Consider the following 26,442-nt stretch of genomic DNA (forward strand, 5'->3'; position numbering starts at 1 on the left):
TCATGCATTATTGTATTATGTTGGCAGTCTGCCATGACTACATATCGAGTGTTTTCATTTTCCTGCGGCACGATGCGGCCCAGGGCATGAGAGCATCGTTTGCCTGTCAGCCGGTCACCCTAACCTACAACTTACTTATATGTATTGAAAGGAGATAGTTATCTATCTCCTTTGAAAGTTAAAGAACTTGATGCCATAGGCAAAGACAAAGAAAAAGAGCAGACACCAACCGATGTGTGCAACCGCAACCACCGGAAGGAAGTCATACTCGAACCCGAACATTTTCTTTAGGTATAATTTAATCGGAACGTTGGGAAATCCAGGCACCTCGAGATCAGAGTTTTTGTCTCCCAGTTGAGATGTAATAAGGCCATTGAGTGTCCAAGACACTGGAGTCACCCAATAGTACCACCTCCACCATATTGGGATTTGCGGTCTCGGAATGAGAAAGCCCGAGAAGATGTTCCAGAAACTTAGGAAGAATGACATGACAATGGCTGCAATTTGAGGGCCTGGAGTGAGAGCAATAATCATCATCCCATACAATGTGAAGTAGATAAAACTTGCAGTTATGAAGTAGTAGAACCATAGGAACTTGTCGGCCTTCCATTCATAGCCTATCATTGAGTATAGAAGTCCAGTATAGATCACTGTCTGGATTGCAGTATAGATTATCTCTATTGCCACCTGAAAAAACAGAGGGAGGGATGTAAATGATTCTCTGTCCACCATTCGTGATTATCGAATTAGGTACCCATGGACATAGTCGAGATATTTTCACCTGAGCAAAAGCATAAGGAAGTGCAGAATACATCCCGGCAGCTCTTTCGCGATAAAAGACTGTTCTCTCTATAGCAACAACCCCTTGCACCGTTGCAGTATTCACGGCTCCAAGGAAAAACACCGCGCAATACATTGCTCCGAAGAAGTTCAACACATCTTGTTGTTTTTCTCTGTCGATGGTTAATATATAAAAATGTTTTGGTTAGCTTTACATCGTATAATGAATGTCAACAGTCTCTGTTTAATAGATACAAAGCACATTACTTACATTTGTTGTCCTTTGTTCCAGAAGATAAGGCCGAACAAGATGCCGACAACGATTGTTATGAAGAACCTGATGCCATTATACGAAGGGTTCCTCATGTAAGAGCGGTGTTGCTTCAGGAAACAAACCTTGCATTGAGAAAGGAATGGTAGAGAATATTTGGTTGGGAAGTGGAGATCCTGGGAGCCTGGAGCTGGAGTACTTAGGTCTTTAATAAGTTCTTGATTCCTCCTGTGAGTTTTTCCAACATAAAGAGGAAGCGAAAATCAAACTATTAGTACTAGACCACTTCAGATAAAACTAATTTGGCCTGAATTATGGTGTTGTACTGGAACATACTGATAAAGTGGGGATTTAGCATAAGTTTCTGCAAAGTCTACATTCAGTTGATTCTCAACTGCTGGAGAGCTGATTTCAAGCATCCATGTTGCCGGATTATTTCCGTCCTTAATCTTGGGAACTCCAGGTATAGCCTGCAATGCAAGTGGAGCACGCGTTTTAACAGTTTAATACAGATTTTCTCTCGTTGTTGGTCGATAGAAAAACAAATTCTCACCTCAAAATACTCTACAAGATGGTGAGAATTGCAACCAAGAGGTCCAGCATAGATGATTTGGCCTCCTCTTTTCATCAGCAGTAACTGAACAAGTAAAATAGTAAGTTGAAAATGAGTAATATGCATCTAATAATTAAGGGGGAAACGTTGGCAGCAAATTGAAAGTCTGAATACCTCATCAAAAGACTCAAAAATGGCTATGCTAGGTTGGTGAATCGTGCACACAACGGTTCTCCCTGTATCGACCGTGTTTCTCACGGTCCGCATGACAATTGCAGCAGCCCTGGCATCAAGTCCGGAAGTTGGTTCATCCATAAAGATGATAGAAGGATTCGCAACCAGTTCAACCGCGATTGTCAACCTCTTCCTTTGTTCTGTTGAAAGACCATCTACTCCTGGAAGGCCAACTAAAGCATCCCTTAGTGCCGTGAGCTCAACCAACTCCATGACCTCTTCAATGAACATCTGTGCATAGTCCAGAATCAAATTTAAAATTTTTTGTTGGGGTAATTACAACCGAAAAAGACGGATAATTTTTATAGAAATAGAATAACCTTTCTTTTCTTGGTGTCAACTTCCGAAGAAAGGCGAAGCCAGGCTGAGTACAGCAGAGATTCATAGACCGTGACATGAGGCGAGTGGATATCGTTTTGTTCGCAATAGCCACTGACACGAGCAAATGTAGCTTGATTTTTTGGATATCCAGAGATGCTTATGCTTCCCTCGATGTATCCCCCGGTTTTCCTTCCTGCTAATACATCCATCAGGGTAGTCTTACCGGCACCAGTGACACCCACCAATGCTGTCAATATCCCAGGTCTAAAAGCACCGCTAACATCTCGTAGCAACAGAAGATGACTCTCTTGAACACCTTGAGTCTTCATTTCCTAGAAAATGAAAAACAACATTTTGCCTTAGGCGTTTGCCTCATGGAATCAATATCATACGTTAACATGACAAGTGTCGACGAAACAATAACTTACAGAAGGCATATCTACAGAGTAGCTAACATGGTTGAATGCAAGTGAAAGGGGTTTGAAAGGCAACACCATTCCTCTTCTACATGGCCGGTCTGCAATGTCGGCAGTATCCAAAGAATTTCTCACAGGCAGATCAATACCTGCAATCAGTCACAAAAGTTCGGGCAAAGCATCATCTAGGAAGAATTGTTTTGCTCATTGAGATTTGAAGTGACCTTCTTTGTTTTCTCCAGAGGACGACTCTTTCTTGTTCTTATTTTCATTTTCATCGACAGCAATAACTTTGGAATCGCGCAGAGCTGAAAATTGATTCACAGAGGAACAACTATTACTTCGGATTTTGATTCATATAGCAACTGTTCGAAGTACTGAGATTGCATTAAAAATGAAACTAATAATGTAGCTTACGGTTCAAGTAAGTCAATGCTACGATGAATAAAACGTTGAAGAGAATAGAAAATCCGAATAGTGCTGCAACACAAACCCAAAACCAATGATCTTCTGTAAAGAATCCTCTACTCTTTAGAAGAAGTTTTCCGACTGTAGTTGCATGAAATCTGGAGTCATTAATTTTCTGCATATACAACATTTTGTAATACAATAAGGTCAAGAAAAATGTAGGTGCCTTACAAGTGTTTATACATGGATATGCATCCATACTAATATGTATGTATGACGAGATCTTACTGTATTCCATCTTTCATCAAGAAATTCATTCATGACGATGGCATTTTGTCCATACATCATTGGAGACAAATAGTAGCCCCATATCATCCATGGACCAATGTCATCTGCAGTTAAAAAAAGGGTTACCATGGTTGAACTTAGGCAGATACTGACACATGAAAAGAAGTGAAATATTGAATATAAAGGTTATACTGAAACAATCATATGTCTTAGCTTTACTGCTTGGTTAACTGCAAATTTTTTACAGTAAATAGAGATGAAAATCAGGAATTGCTTACCTTTGGCAACAACGAAACCTCCAAGCACGAAAACCATTAGCAAGGTGAAGGTACCCAATGCGTTGGCGAAGACTTGTGTTCTTGCTATAGCAGCAATGAACCTAAACAGGGATAGAGCCATCTGATGAATGCCTATGAATGCCAGGAACTGTCTGAAGAACCTGAATATGTAAAGGACAAGTATTATTTGATAAAAGAAACCGGTGTCCATGATTCTCAAGAAACTACTAATTTTACAGTATATGAGAATGTTATACCTGCCAGAAGCTGGAGCAAATCCAATGGTGTAGTATGTGAGGCAGATCCATATTCCGGATTCCAGAATCGAAAAAGGGATCTTGATTATCCAAATTGGAAGGCCGAATGCCCATGGAGGGTAAAATAAGAAGTCCCTTTGTTTATAGAAAACAGGAAGCCTGAAACACGTCATTGCAAGTTCTGCCATACCATTAAACATCACATTGATTAGACTGTAAAACAAAGCTCCTAAAAATTTTGACCCGCCTAGCAAATTGCCTGCATGCATTTCTGTTTTGAAAAACACGGTCATGGCAATCATCGACATGATCGTAATTTGGACGGTCTTGAATATGTACACGAACGAGTTACGTTTCAGTAGCAGCCACTCTCTTGCAAAGCATGCCCTGAACAATTCCCAGTTTGAAATACCATACTTTTCTGTAACTAATGCAGGATGGTGTGCTACTGATCTGTCATAAGGGACCCTAAGATCCGATTCCAGCTGTTGGCCAATGTGGAATGAGTTGAAGCCCTGTACAAAGTCAGAAACCGTAACATAACTGTAAGGCTGGTCTTTCCGGAACCAATATTGCTCTTGGTCCTTCTTGGAAGTTACTTCTTGCAGAAAGTCTGCAACTGCTTTTCTTTCAGGGCATTTGAAACCCATGTATTCAAAGAACTCAAGGACACATTCAGTGGGACCTTGGTAGACTATTCGACCCTCTGAAAGTAGGATAATGTGGTCGAACAGATCGTATGTCTCCGGTGCTGGTTGTAGAAGAGAAATAACCATGGTTACGTCCATGATATGAACCATTTGCCTCATGAACTTGCAAATCTGATATGTAGTAGAACTGTCCAGCCCGGTCGATATTTCGTCCATAAAGAAGGCCTTTGCCGGACCAACCAACATCTCTCCTGCAATTCAGGTAAACAGAAACTATTAGAATGCCTAGGCAAGGAATATAAAGTTACAAGCATACTTGGTATTGAGTACATTTTTCACATGCTGGTAGAAGCATACCAGTTGTCAAACGCTTCTTTTCACCACCGGAAATACCTCTACGCATTTCGTCTCCTACCAGAGTATCCGAACATATTTCTAATCCAAGTATCTGTTTAAAAGGTTCATAAAAAGGGTTAACTTGCTTGGATTGGTGTTCAATGGACACATAAAAAAAACAATTATGTGGAAGGCAAACCTTAAGAACATAATCTGTAACCAAGCTGGTTTTTTGGCCTGCCATAGCTGTTGCTTTCATGAATGCATCAATTTCAGGATCCGGCTTGATCCCAGCCTCTTTTTCTCGCTTCGAGAGCTCCTTCAATATTTCATATCTAGTGCCAACGCCGAGACACCGTCCCGAGAAATCTAATGTTTCCCTCACCGTCATTTCACCATGGTGAACATCATGGGGACCGATGTAAGCACATGTTCTTTGAGGAACAAACTCACTCATTTCGTAACCACAATATGTGATTCTCCCACAAGACTGCAACCAATGCCAAGTTATTTGACCAAAATATTTCAGATAACCATTGGTAGACTCTATGAATACTCGAGGAAGAAAGTATTGTTGAAAGACTCACTCTTAGATCACGATCAAGTTTTCCCACAAGTACTTGTAATAGTGTTGTTTTTCCTGAGCCTGGAGGACCCAAAACTAGGGTCATCCTATAAATTCCATACAAATTAATCGATAAATAACCGGTTAATTATTTCTTCCTTCAAATTATCCTTCATTCACAAGTAAGTACAAATTAACATTTTTTTGCATGAAATTTTACGAATACTTTTCAATGTATAAATGTCCCACTTTTTCAATGGTTACACTACACTAGTATAAAATATAAGGACGTGAAAATATTGAGGGTTTTCCATATAATATTACCTTGATGGCTTGATAATTCCACTAACATCTTTAAGTATCTCAATCTTTCTCTTCTTTGATGGTAGAAGCCGAACCAATCCAAGAATACTCTATGATCCAACAAACATGGAAAGACATGCCATTTATTCAACAGAAAAAAAAGCGACATGCATGCCACCATTAAAATAATAGTTGGGTCTAAGAAAATGTGAAAATAAGATTTCGTCAAACCATCAAAACCCTAAACTTATTAAAAATATTATATTTTTACTAAAAAAAGAGAAGAGAGAGAAGCGATACCTCGATAATGTTCAAAGTAGTATTAAGCAGTGTAGGAAGAGCTCTGCTTCCTACATAAACGTCTCCTTCAACTGATAAATGCTCAAATCTAACTTCAATCTTTGGAATTTCAATCCCAACTCTTTCATTAATCAAAACCCAAAGCCATAAATCAGATCAAATATCCAATAAGAAATTGCTTTCTTTTGTTGACACTAACTTGAAGAAAAAAAAGGGATAGCATAAGCTTATATACCTATCAGTTCGGTCCCTTAATTTTCTGAGGAACTTTTCATTATCTTCATCGACAACCTTCAAAATACTGTCCATGAGTTGCTTCTTTTGGTGAGGTCCAAGCTTAGTTACATCAACTTCATGAAGATCAACTTTCCCGTTATCACCAACTCTCCTTATCATACTCTTCCTGAGCCTGTCATACATGGGAAGCCGCTCGATGGCAGCCCACATGAGGTCTTCCTCCGTATCATGGCGTTGGCTCCTCTCGAACACTTCGGACGGAGTCTGCCAAATATCCCGGAACCTCGCTGACCCCCAACCCTGCCCGCTGCTCATCGATCTTGCCGACAGATCATCTCCTGCTAAAGCTGATGCCATCTTTGTAATAACAATAAAAGCTGTGAACAAATTAGAATCTTTCTATTTCTGCTCATATAACAGGTTCCATATCAGCAGCTAAATACAAAATGGTACTCGAGAAGTGTTGCTTGCTTAAAATGATGTCTGGAATGGTAAGAAGCTATGATATTTTGTTATGTGAAGTTGAAAAAGATAGACAGCGTATGGATGTCTTGTGATATTAAAGGGAGAGGACATTTTCACTACACTCTATAGTTATCTTTTTATTTTTCATCTAATCAAGTGGTGTCATGTGTCATCAATTGAATGAATGGAAAATAAATTAAATCAATAAACATTATTGGTGGAGTTTAAACTTAGGACACATGTTAAAAAAACTGAGCACCTTAACCACTAAGCTAGACCATTAAATTTGTTCAGTATACAAAACATAATTTATATAATTTATAATATAATTAATTGTAATAAATGATCTTATAAAGACTCAAACATGAAATAACTAAATAGTATGAAAATATAAAATATATATAAACAAAATTTATAATTGATTAATAAATGAAAATGTTTTATTTATATTTTAAATCACATTTAATGCAAAAATAAAATAAAAGTAAATTTAATATGTTATAATTAAAATGTATCATTTTACATATTTTAAATTAATAAATTATCTTCATTATTCTAATTTTATTGAACTAAAATGTATCATATCTTATATTTTTATTATAACGTAGATTGGATTCTAATATTATTTATCCACTAAAATAGACTAATTCAATAAAATCAAATTTCCTTTAAATTTTTCTTCAAATATATAATGAATAAATAATAAAATATAAAATTCTTATTCTAACTGGGATATAAACAAGTCAACACATAAGTTAAAATGCTTACTACAATAAGCCTTCAATTATCAAGAAAATTCTAAGTTAACGAATCTCTTTGTTATATTTCAATTATAATATATTAAAATCTTTTTTATTTTTTCATTAAAATGATTTAAAACATAAATAAAATACACTCATATATTAATCAATTTTAATATTTGTGTGTGTGTATATATATATATATATATCATATTATCATATTATTCAATTATTTCATGTTGGAGTTCTTAATAGGTCATTTTCCCTTTTTTATTTCCATTAACTATATATATTATGTCATGATAGGTTTGTCATTTGAATGGTGCAACCCAGTGGTTTGTACATTTTTGCTTCCTCTCCTCAAGTATTGGGTTCAAACCCTACTAACAGTCGTTATTGATTCAATTTATTTTCTATTCATTCAATTGGTGACATATGACACCATTTGATTGGATAAAAAATTTATTAAATTAAATAAAAACATCAAGAAAAAACATCATATCACATAGTGATACATGTCACCATCTAATAAAGGATTAAATTTATTGAATTAATTAAAATTAGGACCAAATTACTAAAATGTGTAAGTAATGAGGACTAAATGTGTAATATACAAATTTTATTAACTGTCACATCATCTCCTCAGTTAATATTTAACAACATGTGGCTTGATTGACAAGATTTAAATAGTTAGGTGACCCGATTGATAAAATTGAAAATTGATGGTTAAAGTGAAAAGGGTAAATAGTTAGGTGGTAAATGGTATAGTTTACCCTAAAAATTATTGTTTTAATATTGTAATTAAATTACATTTAGATTTTTAACTAATTTATAATTATACATTTAATACTTTATGATTTAAAGTTTTTATAATTTAATTTAATGATACTTATCGTTTACCGTACTCTTCAACGCTCGTCGAGTATTGTAGAATTTTTCATTATTTTAAGCATATATTTTTTTATTATTATCAAGTTAAATTGATTATAAAGTAATATTTGTTCTAAATATTTTTAACTATTTGATAATGAACATTTAATCATTCTTGTAGTCGTTGGTGCTCGAATCTATGACCTCTAAAAATAACAACAATTCTTTTAACAATTCATTCAAACATTAAATATATAATTTATATATATACATACATATGTCTTTGTTGTTATCAAACTCATACTTATATCTGTACTAACATTTATCTTAAACACGTAATATGTATATTTTTAAATAAAATTTATAAAAAATTTCAATATTTTTGACATACTATTTTTTTATTTTTATTTCAACCTTTGCCGATATATTCTTGACAAACTTTAATGAAATTCTTGTCACGTAAATAAAACTCTAAACCTTACCATTAAATCAACATGAAAATAGTATACTTGTTAATTCTTCAATTTATAAACCGTAAGAAAATAGGGTGGAAACTGGAAAGTGACCTTTAATTATCACACATGAGTTAGAGTAATGGAAAGTTTATAACCTGACGGACTTTCTGAAAGAGAATAGATGAAATAGTTGAATTCAAATATTTCATATAAAAAAAAGGAACTGAATCTGGAATTATTATTATTTTTGTATTAATATATTAATTTTATTTATAGTTGTACAATTTAGAATTTAAAAATCGTGATTTAAATATGCTATTTTAAATAAATATCTAAATTGATATAATTTATCTCTTAAATCACATCAATTAAACAACACTTTGATGCCGAACACACTACCAATGCCAAAGCATATACTAGAAGCTGTGAAGTAAAACTAGTCAGCAGAGAAAATATTAATAATGAATTTTCTCGAATATTTAATTTAGCGTTAACACAGTTGCACTCAACAATAAATGATAAGAGATTAATGATTTTTGACATTTCAAAACTCCATAATTCAAAGGAGAGCTCAATCATCTTGAGTCGCCAATGGGCTCAAAATTCATTATAATAGTGAAATTATCAAATGGAAATTTTCAAACATTATTTTAAATATCATTAAAAACCAATCAATTATTGATTAGTATCTTGAAAATTTAATTAAAATATTTTTAATTAAGGCTAGATCAAAATCATAACGTAAAGGTAAACATTAAATAGACTAAAAAGAAATACTATTGTTTTAAACGATTAAAAACTGAAAATACGTGGAATTATTCCAAGGGTTATTAATGGCAACCACCAGCTAACAATGAATGTTAGTTAATTTTGATTTGCAATTTTTCAGTGGACATTGTGACTTTGTGGACGTATGAGATTGAATCTCTTCAATGCTACTCAGAGCTTAATCTGACAAATCTTTTAAGAAATTAAATTCAACGGGGACCACTTGGTTTCCCCCAACCATATCATTCATTGTCTACGTTAATTATCAAGTTTCTATCATATTTATTTATTGAATTTTAATTTGGTTAATAAAATTATTTTATAATATTTACAAAATAAAAATTCTAACATGATTAAACGCTTATTATCTCTTTAAACATGACGTGGTTTTAATAATTTAAGTATTATATTAAAATATATAAATTATTTTATATATAACTTATATAAAATTAAATTTATATAATATTATCTATCGATTTTAATATAGAAGTTAAAATCTTAACCACTAACCTTTAAACCCTACAACCTGGATAATTAAGATATTAATTATCAATGAAACTCCATAAATACACATGGGCCATTTGCCATAAACTCTACCTAACTTCGGCAAGTAATGAGCTTTCTAATTTTCCTTACAACTCTTTATTTATTAGGATAAAGTATTAGATATCATTAATTATTTTCCGTTAATTCGTTCATATAATTAAACTTTTAATTTTATTAATTATACCACTAAATTTTATTTTTACATCCAATTATGATACTTTGATGTTAGATCAATAACGAGATGATAACATGATTAATGGTTGCTGACGTGTCCTGTCACACCAAAACGATGTTTTGATACGACTATTTTGATACTTAAAATAATATCGTTTAAGACACTAAACTTTAGGGTTTCACTCATTTTTTTCTTCTAAAATTAGTTTTCACGAAATTCACTCAAAATCGATGAAATTAAATAAAAAAAATCAACCACTTTTAGATGTTTAGAGGCTTTTTATATTTATGATATTTGGAGTGTTGTTCGAAAATCCAAACGATTAGAAATTATTTTGAGAAGATGGACAACATACCTCAAAACCAACTTCATCAAACAATCATTGAAAGAGATTAGAGTATTAATACGTCGAACTTTTAAATGAATTTTTATCGATTTTGAGTGAGTTTCTTGAAAAATCAATCATATGAGAAGAAAGAGGAGCGAAATGTAATGTTTTGATACGAGTCTTGTCATGAAAAACAAACAGTGATGGGTGTTAATGGACTATCGACGACAATTGGAAAGTACAATACTAATTTTTTTTAAAAGTCCAGTAGTAAAATCGATACACCCTTAGGGTGTGTTTGGTTCATGGAATGTAAGATTACTAGTGGGAATAAAAGATTACCAGAGAATAAGATTACTGGGAATGTTGTATTTTGTGTTTGGTTAGTTTAGTAGGAATGTAAGCTTACCGTGTTTGGTTAAATGAATAAAAGATTATTGGAATGTATATTTTACCAAATTCTCCTTATTATATATTTGTTTTTTTAATAAGTTGAATTCTACTATAATATTACTATAATTAATTTATATATTTTCTTTAAAAAATTTAAATTCATAAAATTTATACAATTGTTTTTACAAAATGAAAAGATAAATATGTTTAATGAAAGGGTAAAATTTTATTTTAACTCATGAACTTCATATAAAATTATAATTATGGATATTTTTGTAAATCTAAAATAGTTTAAGGATAAATTTGTAATTTAACCTTCGTAGAATTTTTATTATTCAACGACAGAAGAAGGATAATTTTGAAGAAAACAATTTAAGGGCATTTTAGTTCAAAACGCCGGTAATCCAACAATACCTAAGGGAATGGGGTAATCACATTCCGATAATATACCAAAAAAAAACTTACTGTTGGTAATAAAAGATTACTAAGAATAAGATTACCGGTCAACCAAACGGGGGAATGAGGATTTCATTCCCCCGATAATGTTTTATGTCGTGAACCAAACGGCCCCTTAGAGTTTAGGTCTAAAACAATATCATTTTAGACTTTAATAGTTATTACTAAAACAATGTCATTTTGATGTGACATACCTCATCAGTAATTATTAATAATATCATTATTTTGTTATTAACTTAACATTGGAGTGACACAATTTAATTTAAAACTAAAGTTTAATTTTACATAGACAAAATTAAAAATTCAATTATATAAACGAGTTAACGGACAAAATTCAGTTATATCTTATATACTTTGATCATTTTTATTATATATTTTAATTTTTGATCCCTGTTGTTTGATGTAACATAATAGTTTGTAGATTCTGTTTTATTTAGTACAATAAATAAATTTTAATTTTAATATATTTAATTTATCAAATTAATTTTAGTTTTAAATAATTAATAAATTTTACTCTCCATGATTATAAAATCTATTAAATTTATTCTTAATTTAAAAACTATAATTATAAAAAGGTTACAAATATAAAATACTAAAATAAATATATACAAATCATAAAAGTTCATAAATAAATAAAAATACTAGAATCTTTTAAAAAAGAAAAAGAAAGAAAAAGAAATATCAACCTTATTCATCTATTAAAGTATTACTTAGAAAAAAGTATTACTTGAATGGTTATTAAGATAATATTTTAAATTTTGAATAATTATGATTGAATTAAATCGAGGGATAACCTTATACTTTTTTTTTATTGTTATTGCCAAATGTTGCTTTTCTGTTGAAAATATGTCACGATGCCATTAAGCAATGGAACGACCTTCTCCATATATCAATTTTTTTAAGATTATATCGATTTTTTTTTTAATTTTTTACTTATCCTTATTTTTAATATTGATTCATAATACAAGTTATCATCTCAACGCTCTATCTATACCAATAAATAGAAGTGGTCCCCAATACAATATAATTATTGAATAGATAGTTGATTTGTCGGCAGCTAAGTAATGGAAAAAATTGAGATTTAAGGGGAATAATTAGTATCGATTATTAGGCTTTCTAATTGGATTATGATGACTAAATTTAGCTTGTTGCAGTTCTAAAAATTTATGACAAACAATCTAATTTTTGTAAATTATGGCCTGTTATAATAGTTTGAAAGATACATTTTACAAGCTTCATCTTGCATTCAATTTTTTTTTTAAAGAACTGCTTTGCTTTTAGAACCAACAAATCTCTATAATCCCCTAGTTTTGTGTTTATTGAGTATAACTTTCAACAGGTTTGGCCAAAGGGTGACGGCAATGGAACACGATTTATGTACTCTGCAAGTGCCCACAGTGGGTAAATATTCTGTTGAATAATCGGGTAAAGAAAACGGAAAAAAAAACAAGAATTTTAACGAAGTTCAACAATGCGCTTACGTCCTCGGTGCTCTAGGCGGCGTTAGAATTTTTATTCAATTCAATGTCTCATAGGTTTAGGTTACATCTCCTTTTATAATAAATAAACCCTGGACCGTACCGCGTGGGCGCAACCCCCGTACCCCCAACTCACATAATCGTAACCCCCACTACGATACTTTCTTTGTACCAGTATATTTATGAGTCATACCTAACAAATCTCCACATTGGCGAATATCTTGCCCCTTAGGAAACATTTAATGTGGGTTGAGTTACTTTACTTCTTTAACAACTCGAAACATTCAACAAGTCCAAGCAATGCATGAACTTGTCTGTCGTAACTGGCTTGGTGAACATATCAGCGGCATTCTCATCAGTATGTACCTTCTGAAACAAAATATCTCCAGATGCAACCAACTCTTTGATCTTGTGAAACCTTACATCAATATGTTTAGTTCTAGCACGATATACCTGATTCTTAGCCAAGTGAATAATACTTTGATTGTCACAAAGCAACTGAACTCCACCTTGCTGAACACCCAACTCCTTCACTAAACCAGTAAACCATAAAGCTTCTTTTGCAGCTTCAGCCGCTGCCATGTATTCATCTTCATTTATAGATAATGCCACAACAGATTGAACAGTAGACTTCCAACAAATAGACCCTCCACCAAGAGTAAAGACATACCCTGTCGTAGATCTTCTATTATCCAAATCACCTGCATAGTCTGAATCCACATATCCTACAACCAAAAGATTATCCCACTGACTACCAAAAATAATTTCATATCCCACGGTACCTTTTAAGTACCTAAAGATCCACTTGACTGCTTCCCAATGTTGCTTACCAGGTTTAGACATGTACTTACAAACTTGACTAACAACATGAGCTAAATCAGGACGAGTACATACCATTGCATACATAAAGCAGCCAACAACATTAGAATACAGAACCTTTGCCATATCTTCACCTTCCTTATCTATATTAGGGCACTGTTCTGTTGAAAGCTTAAAATGATTCGCCAATGGAGTGCTCACTGATTTTGCGCTGCTCATCGCAAACCTTTCTAGCATTTTTTCAACATAACCCCGTTGAGATAGCCACAGTTTCCTTGAGTCTCTGTCCCTGCAAATTTCCATTTGAAGAATTTTCTTTGCAGCACCTAAATCTTTCATATCAAATTCCTGACTCAATAAAGTTTTCAAATCGATAACATCATCCATGTTTTTCGCAGCAATTAACATATCATCAACATACAATATCAGAAAAATAAAAGAACCATCATCAAGGCTCTTAACATAGACACAACAATCATACTCACATCGCTTGTAGCCAATCTTGATCTTATAGGAGTCAAACTATTTGTAGCATTGTCTCGGAGACTGTTTCAACCTGTACAAAGATTTCTTCAATCTGCAAACTAAATGCTTGTTTCCAGGTTAAGTGAAACCTTTAGGCTGCTGCATGTAGATATGCTCCTCTAAATCACCATACAAAAAAGCAGTTTTAACATCCATATGCTCTAAATGCAAATCCCAACTAGCCACTAATGCAAGTACTGCTCGGATTGTAGTGTGCCTGACCACAGGAGAAAAAAATTCATCATAATCAACTCCTTTCTACTGTGAAAAACCCTTTGCTACCAAACGAGCCTTGAACTTCTCCCTCTCTTTTTTTGTTACTGCTGGTTTCTTCTTATACATCCATTTTCAACCAATAGGCTTCTTACCCTCAGGAAGGCGAACTAACTCCCATGTGCGATTGTGATTCAAAGACTCCATGTCCTCAACCATGGCAGCCATCCACTTGTCGTTTTCTTGACTAGTAACAACATCATGAAAAGTAATCGGATCATCAGTGCTAACAGTAGGTGTAAAAGAGACAAAGTCTTCAAAACCCAATCTATTCGGAGGCTTTATATTAGCCCCTCTCACTCTGTCTCTGGCGAGACTATAATCCTGCAAATCATCCGTAGCGAAACCACTAGAAGTCGGTTGAGAAGTTTCTGTTTTCTCAACTGGAAACTGTTCGAAATCCACCACTGTTGTGTCTTTCTTTTGCTGCAACATGGGTTGTTCATCAAAAACAACATCTCTATTGATCACAATTTTCTTCGCAACTGGATCCCAGAACTTGAATCCTTTGACACCTTTCTTGTAACCCAGAAAAATGCACTCATTCGATTTTGCATCAAGTTTGGATCTCTCATCAGCAGGTACATGCACATAAGCAAAACAACCAAAAATCCGTAAGTGATCAAAAGTAACATCATGACCAGTCCATACCTCTTCTGCAACTTTCCCAACCAATGATGCCCTTGGCGATCTATTGATAAGATAACACGCCATGTTAACAGTCTCATCCCAGAAGTGTTTGGGAAGCTCCACATTCAACCGAAAAGATTTGGCTATTTCATTCAACGACATGTTCATCTGTTCCGCAACACCATTCTGTTGTGGTGTCTTGCGCACTGTAAAATACCTCTTAATCCCATGCTCCTTATAGAAATTTAGAATCTGTGAATCTGTGTACACCATACCATTGTTAGACCGCAAACACTTGATTTTTCGTCCTGTTTGGTTTTCTACCTCAACTTTCCACAACTTGAACTTCTCAAAAACGTCAGACTTCTGTTTTAAAAATTACACCCAAACTTTCTGTGAAAAATCATCAATGAAAGTAACATAAAACCAATATCCACCCAAAGATGATGTCGTGGAAGGCCCCCATACATCAGAATGCACATAATCAAGAATCCCTTCAGTTGTGTGCTTCCCAGTCTTGAAACGAACTTTAGTTTGTTTACCAAGAACACAATACTTGCAAAAATTGAGCTTACAAATTTTAACACCATGCAACAGATTTCTTTTATGTAATTCAGCCATACCACGTTCACTAAGATGAGAAAGACGCATATGCCACAGTTTGGTAGTATCATCACATGACTCAACAGAATGAACTCCACCTACAACGGTACTCCCCAACAATCTGTAAATATTCCCTGCAGTCATCTTTCATTTCATCACAATCAAAGCTCCTTTAACAATCTGAATGGTTTCCCTATCCTCATCAGCCTTAGGGATAAAACCATTCTTGTGCAAAGTGCCCAAAGAAATCAAATTATTCTTCAAATCTGGGATATGTCGAACACCACACAATGTCCGAATAGAATCATCATACATCTTAATTCTGACATCACCAATACCAACAATATTGCAATATCGATCATCACCCAAATAAACAGAACTAAAATTAACCGACCTGTATGTCGAAAACCATTCCCTATTTGGCATGATATGATAAGAACATCCAGAATCAAGAATCCAAACATCCGTCAATTGAGTCGTTGAAATAGAGAGCATATCACCCTCACAACAATCAGAATTGTCATCCTCGACCACATTCACATACTTGGATAAGTCATCACGCTTCTCATCAGTCTGTTTTTTCAACTTCGGACAGTCTCGCTTCATATGTCCCGCCTACTTGTACTTGTAACAGTGAATTGTCTTCTTAACACTAAATTTGGATCTGAAATTCCACTTCCCAGACCCTGCATTATCTGGCTTCCGTCCACGGTCTCGATTACCCTTGACATATAAGCTATCAGCTTGAGAGCTTTCCCCTGTATTCTGCTTCCGCTGATTGTGAGCCAACAAGGCTGCAATAATCTCCTCAACTTTGATAGTCTCTTTCCTATATGTAATAGTAGTCACCATGTGTTCGTAAGAGGGGAGGCAACGAACACAACAGAATCATCGCTTTGTCTTCATCCTTAATTTTCACATCAAGCCGAGCCAAATCAGAAACAATTTGATTGAAGGCATTCACGTGTTGTTCCAAATCATGATCGTCCTGCATCTTCAACCCATACAACCACTGCTTTAGATACAGTTTAGTCGTTAAGGATTTAGACATAAACTGACTTTTCAACTTCTTACAAATTTCATCTAGAGATGACAAATGCATGACGTGATACATGACCTCGTCCGCCAAACATAATCGTATGGTTCCTGCTGCTCGCTCCTGCAATTCTTCCCAATCTTCCTCCTTCATTGACGCCGGCTTTGTAGGTCGCAAAGCCTTCAGGATCCCTTGCTGCGCCAATAGATCCTTCACCCTTGTTTGCCATAATCCGAAGTTACCCTGACCATCGAATTTCACAACTTCGAATTTAGATCCTGACATCTGATACCAATTGTTGAATAATCGGGTAAAGAAAACGGAAAAAACACAAGAATTTTAACGAAGTTCAGTAATGTGCTTACGTCCTCGGTGCCCTAGGCGGTCCTAGAATTTTTGTTCAATTCAATGTCTCATAGGTTTAGGTTACATCTTCTTTTATAATAAATAAACCCTGGTACATATTTACAAAAATAACCATGTACCGTACCACGTGGGCGCAGCCCCCAACCCACATAATCATAACCCCAACTACGAGACTTTCTTTGTACATGTATATTTATGAGCTATACCTAACATGTTCTTATATGTTACATACTGTAACATGCAGTTTTTCATAAAGACTCCAGTAATTTCTTGTCCGTAATCCAATGGTCAGATTCAAAAGATTCCTATATATTGAAATATTCCAACCATGCAAGTGAAGTTATACGAGAAGAATTAGCTAGCACCTGTTAGGGAAAGTCACCATTTTCCAGCTGAGAATTGACTATCAGCTTTGTAGCACGGTGTAGAGGCTTCGGGTCTCTTTCCGCCTGTTCAACATGAATCAAACCCATCATAGCCCATGTTGTATGCACCAAGTTTGATCTGCCATCTTTCAGTGGCACATATCTCTGCCTGACCAACCAAATAAATATTGCTAAATAAAACAATGTCATATACCAAACATGGAACATGACACAAGGCCTAAGTGTTCCATGAAATTTAAGATTTACCTTCTTGGGACATCTTTTGTAGCTCTCACCCCACCCACCACTCTCTCTTTGGGTGTTAAGTAGGAACTTAACATCTTTGCACATCGCTGCACAATTGGTGTATGTATGCCCTGCCGCTGCAAGCCCTTCGAGTACAAACCATGTACCGAAATTTAAGTAGACTCCCCAGTTGCCATACCTATTGAATTGTTTAATCCGATTCAACTAGGGATGGCAAACGGGAGGGTCGGGTGAGGATACCCCCTCCCCATCCCCATACCCACCTAATATTTTCCAATCCACAACCCGCCCACCACCCATGATGAGTAAAAATTTTCAAATCCACTCTCGCCCACATGGGTACATTCTCAAATTCATCCCGACTCCCACTACCCAACTGGAGATGTACCCGCCTAGACCCGCCTGACAGTTAGGGGTGTGCAAAAAAATCCGATCCGACCGATCCGATCCGTTGACCCGTTGATCCGATCTGTTTTTCAATTTTTGGATAGTTCGGATCGGGTATCCGAATTTTTTTTCTGAATTATCGGATCAGATACGGATCGATAAAAAATCATGTTCAGATTATTCGAAAACTAGAAAAAAACTTGGGCTATATTCGAAGACCAGAGGAGATTTTCGCATAAGGCGTGGGCACAACTTATTCATCCTGAGCTATCGTAAAAAAAGTCTACAGTTAAGGCATGGGCATGCCTTTCCAGTCCGTACAACCCTAAATTAAGACTTGTTATATACAAAGCCACCGTCTATAAACTTCAAAACCTCCGTTGTTTTTGTGGATTTCATGTCTCCCACCTCTCCATTTATAGACCACCAACCACACTACCATATTAAGCTAAACTATCTACCAGTAGTCATTATATGTCCTAATCATCATCCTATATAAGACCAAAACTTCAACAAACCATCAACGATAAGAATTACAAATGTTGGATAGACACCTAAATAAATACATTCTTTGAGTTGTAAAAATATTATTGACACAACTTTCTTTGAGTTATTTAATAACTCTCTTTATTTGTTGATGTACATGTTTCTAATTATAATAAAGTTTCACCTACCCAAAATTAAAACATGATTTCATCTCTTTCCCCACACCAGCAACCAAACAAACTTATACAAATCTAAGCAAATGATCCAGGATGCATAAAATATAACCCGGTGTTTGGATCTTTACCTTTGCATTATCCCAATCCAGAAAAAGAAGATCAAATCTAAGTTGTATTGGTTTTGGGCTTTTTTTTTCAAGATGTTTTATGCATGATTATACAAATTATAATGCATAAATTATTCATAATTTTCAAAATCAGCAGAATGTGTGAATGCACTCAAATTCAGAAGAATACCAAAATCGATAATATAATATAATATACGTACATATAATGTGTTTCTTAAAAATCAAAATCAATATACGAATGCTCTTAGATTCAGCAGAATATCAAAATCAAAATAACGAAGTATTGACTATTAGCCTTGTATCTTGAACAGAACTAAGAGGATTAGATCTGAAAACCGTAGTATTCACCTTACAACAAATTAAAGTGGTCACAAACAACTTCGATGCGACAAACAAGATTGGGGAAGGTGGTTTTGGATCTATGTATAAGGTGACATAGAACTCTACTACCCGCAGAGGAGACCAGGGTAAAGAAGAGAAAGAAGGCGTACCTGAATGAGCTGGAGACCAGAGTTTGGAACTTAGAGAAGAACTACCAGAATATCGGCGTAGTAACCAACAAACAAAGCACGAGAGGTTTGAAAGAAAAAATGATTCATAAACTTATCCCTAATATTTGATTAAATTATAAGTTATATCTTATACAATATTAAGATTTATAAATTAGTCTCTAAAATTATACCTAAATTCATAATGATCCAAAATTTAATGAATATTTAGTGGGTGGGAGGATGTGGGGCGAGCGGATGCGGGGCGGGATGATGCGGAGCGGGTAAGGTCTCAAACCCATCACCCGCCCACTACCCGCGACATGTACCACTTTCAAAATCCACACCCGCCCACTACCCACTAAAGTTATACCCATCCCCGCCCCAATTGAAGCGGGTACGATACGGAATCCACGAAATTGTACCCGTTTGCCATACCTAGATTCAACTCTAATGCTTTTTGAAAAGCAATCATAAAGGCCTATTCGATTAAATCCAGAAAGCGCATACCATGAACCATCAGGCATTTGTATATCTTCAAGGTAGTGTACTGCATGCATTCATAATGAAATTCTTGATTTCTTTCTTCCTGTGCCTAGGGTACAACTTCTTAAACAGAACCAAGGCATGGATTGAAGATGCTGTGCACTCAATGTATTCATGCTCTGTGACTATATCGGCCAAAAATTCGGTGGGATTAAGCATCTGAAGAAGAAGAAGAACAAAGAAGGAACCATCACTAACATATGTCAACTAAGAGTACAGCAGAGTTTAACATATCAATGACTAAGCACTTACTTCCAACCACTCTTGAGCTCCAACAGGCTCCCAGGCAGCTAATCCTCCATTTTTGCTCTATATTTAACAATTGAAGCATTTTAAGCTTATCGAAACGACGAACAACTTGAACTAAGTGAACAACATTAGCTCTTACCTGAAGAGAGAGTATAACATTGACTGCATCATATAACTGTTGAGGTTCCATTTTCTCACCAACAATTTCTGGTGGCAACATGGACATGAGCAGACAACACTGCAAAACAGAGGAATATCTGTTAAGGTAACAAAATAATACTTTTTAGAATGCATTTGATTGAGACTAAAGAAATCAGTTGCCTTCAAGCCTTCTGAAGTGCAATCAGAAACCTTCCATCCATGATCTTGATCAGAGAAAGTCCAAGATCCCTTCGAAATATGATGGTTCATTTTCTTAAAGTCGCTGTAAGGATTGTCCTTGACCTATTCGTTATAAACAGAAGATAACAATTATATCCGTCGACATTCGATGAGCAACAGAAAAGATTGGAAATAACTTAATGTTGAATGGAAGTGATATTGAACCTGAGATTTCTTGATGATGTCATGTCCTCTCTTGAGCACAGGTCCAATTTGTTCAGTGAGGTTACTTGCAAGTAAAGCTTGAACAGCGAAACCAGTATCCCATTGTTGGCTTCCAAAGCTCTGCAGACCAAATATCATGAAGTTTTTTTTTAAATGACAACCAATATTTGCGATATCTTTGTTTGCTACTGATTTAACCAATAATTATTATTTTTAAGAGAATGGATGTGCACAAACCTGCATCTTCATTCCATGTTCAGCCACCCAAAGGTAATCCGGGATTCGAGCAAGGTGTTTCCTGAAATAATCACTATTTGGGTCATCAGCCCAACAAGCAAGCGTGCATAATACCTACTCCATTCAATAGCACCAGATGGTTGGTAATCAAATAGCCATACATGCATGGATCGATTTTTCGAAACCTCAGCTATGATTGCAATTCGTAAAATTACCTTCTCCACACAACCAATGGTGATGTATCTACTATTTTCATCTTCATAGTGAATGTGTTCCATTGTTACTAGGAGAGCCTTCTCTCTGATCAACTTGTTAAAAGGTTGACGAGAAAGCAACGGTTCGGTGCATATATATAGACTATCCCACTTCAGATCCGGAATCAAAGGGTGTGGATAATAGATATCCTCCTGTAACAACAAATTATTTATCAACATTTTATGAACTTAATTCTAGTGTAGTTTAATATCTTTGCAGTCTGTAATTTGAACTCAACAGAGATAAACTTACAGGTGCACATAAATGGCGTATTTCTTCCAGTTAATTTCATTGTAAGGCTGAAGGTAGAGTTCTTCTCTCAATTGTTTGATGAGAGGCGTGATCGGCCCAATGAACCTTTTCCCATATAGATATGACATTGGCATGTACACCATACGACAGTAACACCACATTTTAGCTACACATTTGAAAGGCCAGTGATGATTAACGTCCTTCATCCATATATATATATAATATGAGCTGATATCAGTGCAATGAAATTGATTCGTGCAAACCTGGATGCATAGGAAGGAAAGAAGGAAGGAACCAGAACTCTGGGGGCATTGGGTTAGCTCCAGACCAGTCAAAAACGCCAAGTATCTACCAAAAGAAAGGAACATTATAAAATTTCTTTGGTTTTCTCTGTCTGAATATGGGTAAATTTTAAAGGTCAATTTGTAAAACATGTGCATTCATTCATACAGAAAGCCAAGTCTTTCCCCAAGAGGGAATGTGAGTGACACTGCCATGGTCAAGAATCCACTTGCTGGCTCTCACACAAGCGTTGTCGAGTCAACCATCGGGTCCTTCCCCAAGAATACGCATGCAAATTTAGCTTAGTGCCGTGCAGAACATGGTGCTGTGACCTATATGCAATTCCCAACCTCCATCTCCATTCTGCATCACATTCATGCTTCAATAAACTTGGTATATATATACATACATACACACACTCCAATGATCATAATATATAATATGTACCTGATTATAGTATATATAACGAAGGATTTCTCTACGATGCTCTTGGGAGAATATCGTGTTAAGGTGTCCGGTGATATACATACTAAAAACCTGCAATTTTTGAGTAGATAACATTATAGACTAGTATTTGCATTTGATTCGGAGTTGATAGACAAGTCCCGGCCAAGAAATTTTACCAAGGGTGGAAGGAAAAACAATGGACCAGCATTTTCAGCAGGCCAATGACCGTCACTGGCTTGCAAAGCTGAGAAGAAATGTACAGCCTTCTTCAGTGCTGTTGTGGCCTTCTCATACGAGATTTGCTCGCCATCTTCAATTTTCACTGCTGCTATAGTTTGCTTGAAATTATTTTCTCTAAGAAACTACAATTTTACATACATCATACGATATGAATCACCAAATTAATTAATCAAATTAAGAGTAGAGAAAGAGATCCGAAATATATAAAAGAAGGGACTATATGATAAAATAGTTTATTTCATATGAGATTTCATTAATTAATTAAGAGTAGGGAAAAGTCCATGCTTATAAACTGATATACTTCAAAGATTTTATCCTTAATTTCATTCCCAAGTTAATTTGGTATATAGTATCCAATTTGTTTGGATAAAAATTTGGAAAAAAAAATGGTTTGTTTTAAATTATTTATTTAAGAAAACTGGTCAGTACACTGCAAATGTGAATAAAAATTCTTTTTATATTTTAAATAAAATAATAATAAATGCTCCAAAATGTTAATTCTTGAGTCAACTTAAACTTTTTTTTTGGAACAATTTCTATACGGTTAGAAGGGGAGAGAAATTTTACTCCTAATTAATATTGAACCTACAACTAAAAAGAAGAAGAAAAAGAGATGTTCACAAATAACTTTTAACCACGTAATCTATAAGTCGTTGGCTTAAACTCATTCTTGCCTTAAACAAACAGAATAAATGTAGCTTTAATAATTTGTAAAATACCAAACATTTATATTATTACAATTTAAACTAATAAATAAAATTTATTATTTTATTTAAAATTTATTTAAAATTAAAGAAATTTTATTTTTATTTAATTTTTTAAATTAATAAAAAAGTTTCTTTAAAATTAAAATTTCTTTGAGTTTAAAATGTTTCCTTCATTATTTAAAAAATTAACTCCGGCGTAAAGGGTGATTAATTCTAGTAAAATAATTTTTTTAAATAGTTTGAGATGATCGAAGTTTTTTTTGTGAATGGTATGTGATAAGTAGTTATAAGTTAGTATATGTTTAGAATTTCTTTTAATAATTAATACCGCATACACATCTTACACATATAGTTGTTCGAACTCAAGACCTTTAAAGAAAATAACATTTAATTTCAGTCTTTTACCATTGAAATTACTTAATAAACCTTAATATTTTATTTTTTAATTTAAATACTTTTTAAATCCTCAAACAATTTTAACGTTTAAAAATTAATCATATTCTTTGTCTTTAGATCCTATAATTACGGAAATATATAATACGTAGTTATATACAGTGACTCCTCTCTCTCTATATATATAAAGTTTTTATTTTTGTTGAAATATGTAAATCTATTAATAAAATGATAAAGAGAAATAAGAATAAGTGTAAGAAAATAGTATAAACAGAAAATCTACATGAAAAGTCGCATGGTTAGTGTTTCATCGTAGACAATGGTGGATTTTGACAAGTTTATGGGTTTATTTAATTTTTTAAAATGAATTTTAAAAAATTTAAATTAAAAATTTTATAGAGTTTGCTTTGAGGAAAAAGAAATAAAAAGTTAGGTATAATTAAAAGTTTCAAAATTTTAATAAGAAAATTTAAAAATTTTGGAATAAAATTTAATTATAAATATTTAGAATTTCATTTTTAAAATATTATAATTTTTTTAAAAGAATTATATTCAAACATTTTTAAAAAATTGTAAATTTTTGAAAGATCAAACTTTCGATTTATGATCTCTAAAACTTTCAAAGTCGTTTCTATTTCCACCCTTCTTTTGTAATTTTGTTATCGACAAAATCTAAGAAGCAAAAATTTAAATTAAGATTAAAAAGTGATAAAAATGAACATAATCGAAAATGTGATAAAAAATAATATAATGTAATCTAAAATATTATATATATTTTTAATATTTTCAGTTATTTTTTCATAATATTTTTTTTAATCGAAATTGTTTTCTTCTTCATAATATTTTAAGTTTAACAAAAAATATTAGAAAAATATAATATTTTAAGTTTCACTCACTTAAAATATTGTAATTTTATCACATTTTAGATTGTGTTCTTTTATATTATTTTTAATTTTAAATTAAATTATCGTATACCAGCTGCCGCCATCATCTTTTTCGTGACTACATTCATCTCACCCCCAAAGCACTTCACTTGCTTTTTCCTTACGATTATGATTTGATATTTATCTTTTATAAAATAAAAACTCCCCAAATATGTGTAAAAAATATTTGAATAAGAAAATAGATAGGAAAGGTTTACGTACAACACGTACTCCTCATACACGAAATTGAACCTGATGGATTTTAACACGAACGAATTTTATTGGGTCGTATTTTTTTTAAATATATTTGTTTCAGGTTGGACGGAATTGATTTCGGGTTTTAATTTAAAAATATAGATCATATTCGGATCGGGTGCAATCACCTTTTACCCTGATCGAATTTGATTTCAGATAGAAAATATATATTTTTCGAGTCGATTTGAGTTGATCGAAAACTCAACCCGACGCATGTCCATCCCTGTACTCACCCCTGTTTAACTTGTACTTCACTACAAATTATATTTAGTGTTAATAGAGTTAAAAAAATCAATTTAACTGAAAAATATTAAACTTAAAATATAATTGTGTATTTATTAAGAATAAAATCACTTCAGAAATATGTGCATTACTTATGTGTTTTTTTTAAATATGAATAATTTAATTATTCTCTGATTATAGTATCGGAGATGACATCATGTAGGCTATCTCTACGCAAGCATAATCTTGTGTAGGTGATGGTTTTATTTCCCTGATTTCGTGCCATATATATTATTGATTTGTCATTGAAATCAGTAACATATTTCGTGTCTGTTACTTTATGCCAAATGAGAAAATCATAATTCATAAACTATATGTTTCATTTTACGTTTAAACAATGACTTTTTAAAAGAAAATAGAGGGCTTGTTTTTTGTTTAGTAGATTGGAGGGGGGGGGATGAGAAAGAAGTCCTCATAATTTGCCTATTTTCACAAATTGGAGTTAATTGTTCCATATGAGGATCGAAAATGGGTATTGGGCATACAAAAGCAAAATATTTGTTTATTTACAATAGAGACAGAAGATACCTGCATGCGCCAAATGAGATCGACACTAGGCTTGACCTGGAAGCGGTTTTTGTAGAAATTTTGTCCAGCATCTTCAACCTGGGCTCGCTCTTCTGGGCTACCAGCGTCGGGGTCGAATTCCCAGGTTTGTCTCCCAACCTAGTTGTTGGAGCTGTACAAGTGTGGACCATCAACACCCTCTGCAATCTTTAGCTTCCACATTATTATCTTCTCTTCTGCTTCAAAAAATGCAGCAATTACTGTTTCATATGATGAATGTATGAATTCTTCAGTATAATAATACCAAAATCAGCGAAGTTCTTTTTTTTCAATGAAATTAACGCAGACAGTTTGAAGTAATAGAGTTTGAAAATTAACCTGATCAAGCACTTGTCCACAATGTAGATGCTCGTTTTGTCCGGGGTTGTCGTTCGAGTTTTTACTCCAGTTTATATATATATATATTACTAATTAATTATTATTATCAAGTTGTGCATGTGATTATCTATTTATATTATCATTAGTTAATTAGTTGTATGAGTGTGTTTAATTACCTAGTGAGTGTTTATTTAATTTATCTATGTAGCTATGCTTGTGATCATGTGTTATGATAATTTAATTCACTAAATGAAGATTGTTTACAGGCCCGAATTAAAAAAATAATAGCAATTACAACAGGCTTGGAACAAATGAAGCCCGGAATTCACCAACTCCCAACACCACAATCGAGCTGCCCAAACCTACAACAAATGCATAGTCAAATATCATCTCCAAAGTCAACAAAGAATCAATCATTTCACCTACCCAAACCTAAAAGAGAAAATAACTTCAGTGACCGAAAATGTCTTATAATATACGATTTTAATCAACTTTTTTTAGATTTGCGAAAATAACCAACAAA

General features: G+C 33.8%; 1 protein-coding gene and 1 pseudogene across 2 annotated transcripts; both read right to left on the reverse strand.

The window, feature by feature from the left end:
• On the reverse strand, window positions 1-24,196 carry LOC120117045 (ABC transporter G family member 39-like). 2 transcript variants are annotated; one of them, XM_039137381.1, is made up of 21 exons: window positions 18,128-18,138; window positions 6,196-6,632; window positions 5,961-6,081; window positions 5,682-5,770; window positions 5,380-5,464; window positions 4,992-5,282; window positions 4,814-4,904; window positions 3,807-4,707; window positions 3,550-3,710; window positions 3,272-3,375; window positions 2,993-3,158; window positions 2,800-2,883; window positions 2,588-2,724; window positions 2,159-2,491; window positions 1,779-2,069; window positions 1,605-1,688; window positions 1,388-1,521; window positions 1,052-1,279; window positions 782-953; window positions 140-687; window positions 1-43 (listed from the first exon to the last, which is right to left on the reverse strand). In XM_039137381.1, the coding sequence occupies exons 2-20, from the start codon at window positions 6,552-6,554 to the stop codon at window positions 163-165; spliced, it is 4,356 nt and encodes a 1,451-aa protein (XP_038993312.1). In that variant the 5' UTR covers window positions 6,555-6,632; window positions 18,128-18,138; the 3' UTR covers window positions 1-43; window positions 140-162. The 2 variants fall into 2 exon arrangements, with proteins under 2 accessions (XP_038993312.1, XP_038993313.1); XM_039137382.1 differs by lacking the exons at window positions 5,961-6,081; window positions 6,196-6,632; window positions 18,128-18,138 and adding an exon at window positions 24,183-24,196 and having other exon boundaries at window positions 2,993-3,160; window positions 3,274-3,375.
• On the reverse strand, window positions 19,958-25,763 carry LOC120117002 (annotated as a pseudogene).
• Between the last annotated feature and the right edge of the window lie 679 nt (window positions 25,764-26,442).

This window comes from Hibiscus syriacus, unplaced genomic scaffold (genome assembly GCF_006381635.1).
Source record: "Hibiscus syriacus cultivar Baekdansim isolate YM2019G1 unplaced genomic scaffold, ASM638163v2 tig00110318_pilon, whole genome shotgun sequence".
Classification (NCBI taxonomy): Eukaryota; Viridiplantae; Streptophyta; class Magnoliopsida; order Malvales; family Malvaceae; genus Hibiscus; species Hibiscus syriacus.

Bases quoted from the DNA above. Each gene is read 5' to 3' on its own strand.
- LOC120117045 (XM_039137381.1), bottom strand. From the start codon at position 6,554: ATGGCATCAGCTTTAGCAGGAGATGATCTGTCGGCAAGATCGATGAGC. The intron at 1,689-1,778 runs GTATTCAGACTT...TTACTTGTTCAG, and splicing joins TTTTTGAGTCTTTTGATGAG to TTACTGCTGATGAAAAGAGG. The intron at 688-781 runs GTGAAAATATCT...CTGTTTTTTCAG, and splicing joins TTCCTTATGCTTTTGCTCAG to GTGGCAATAGAGATAATCTA.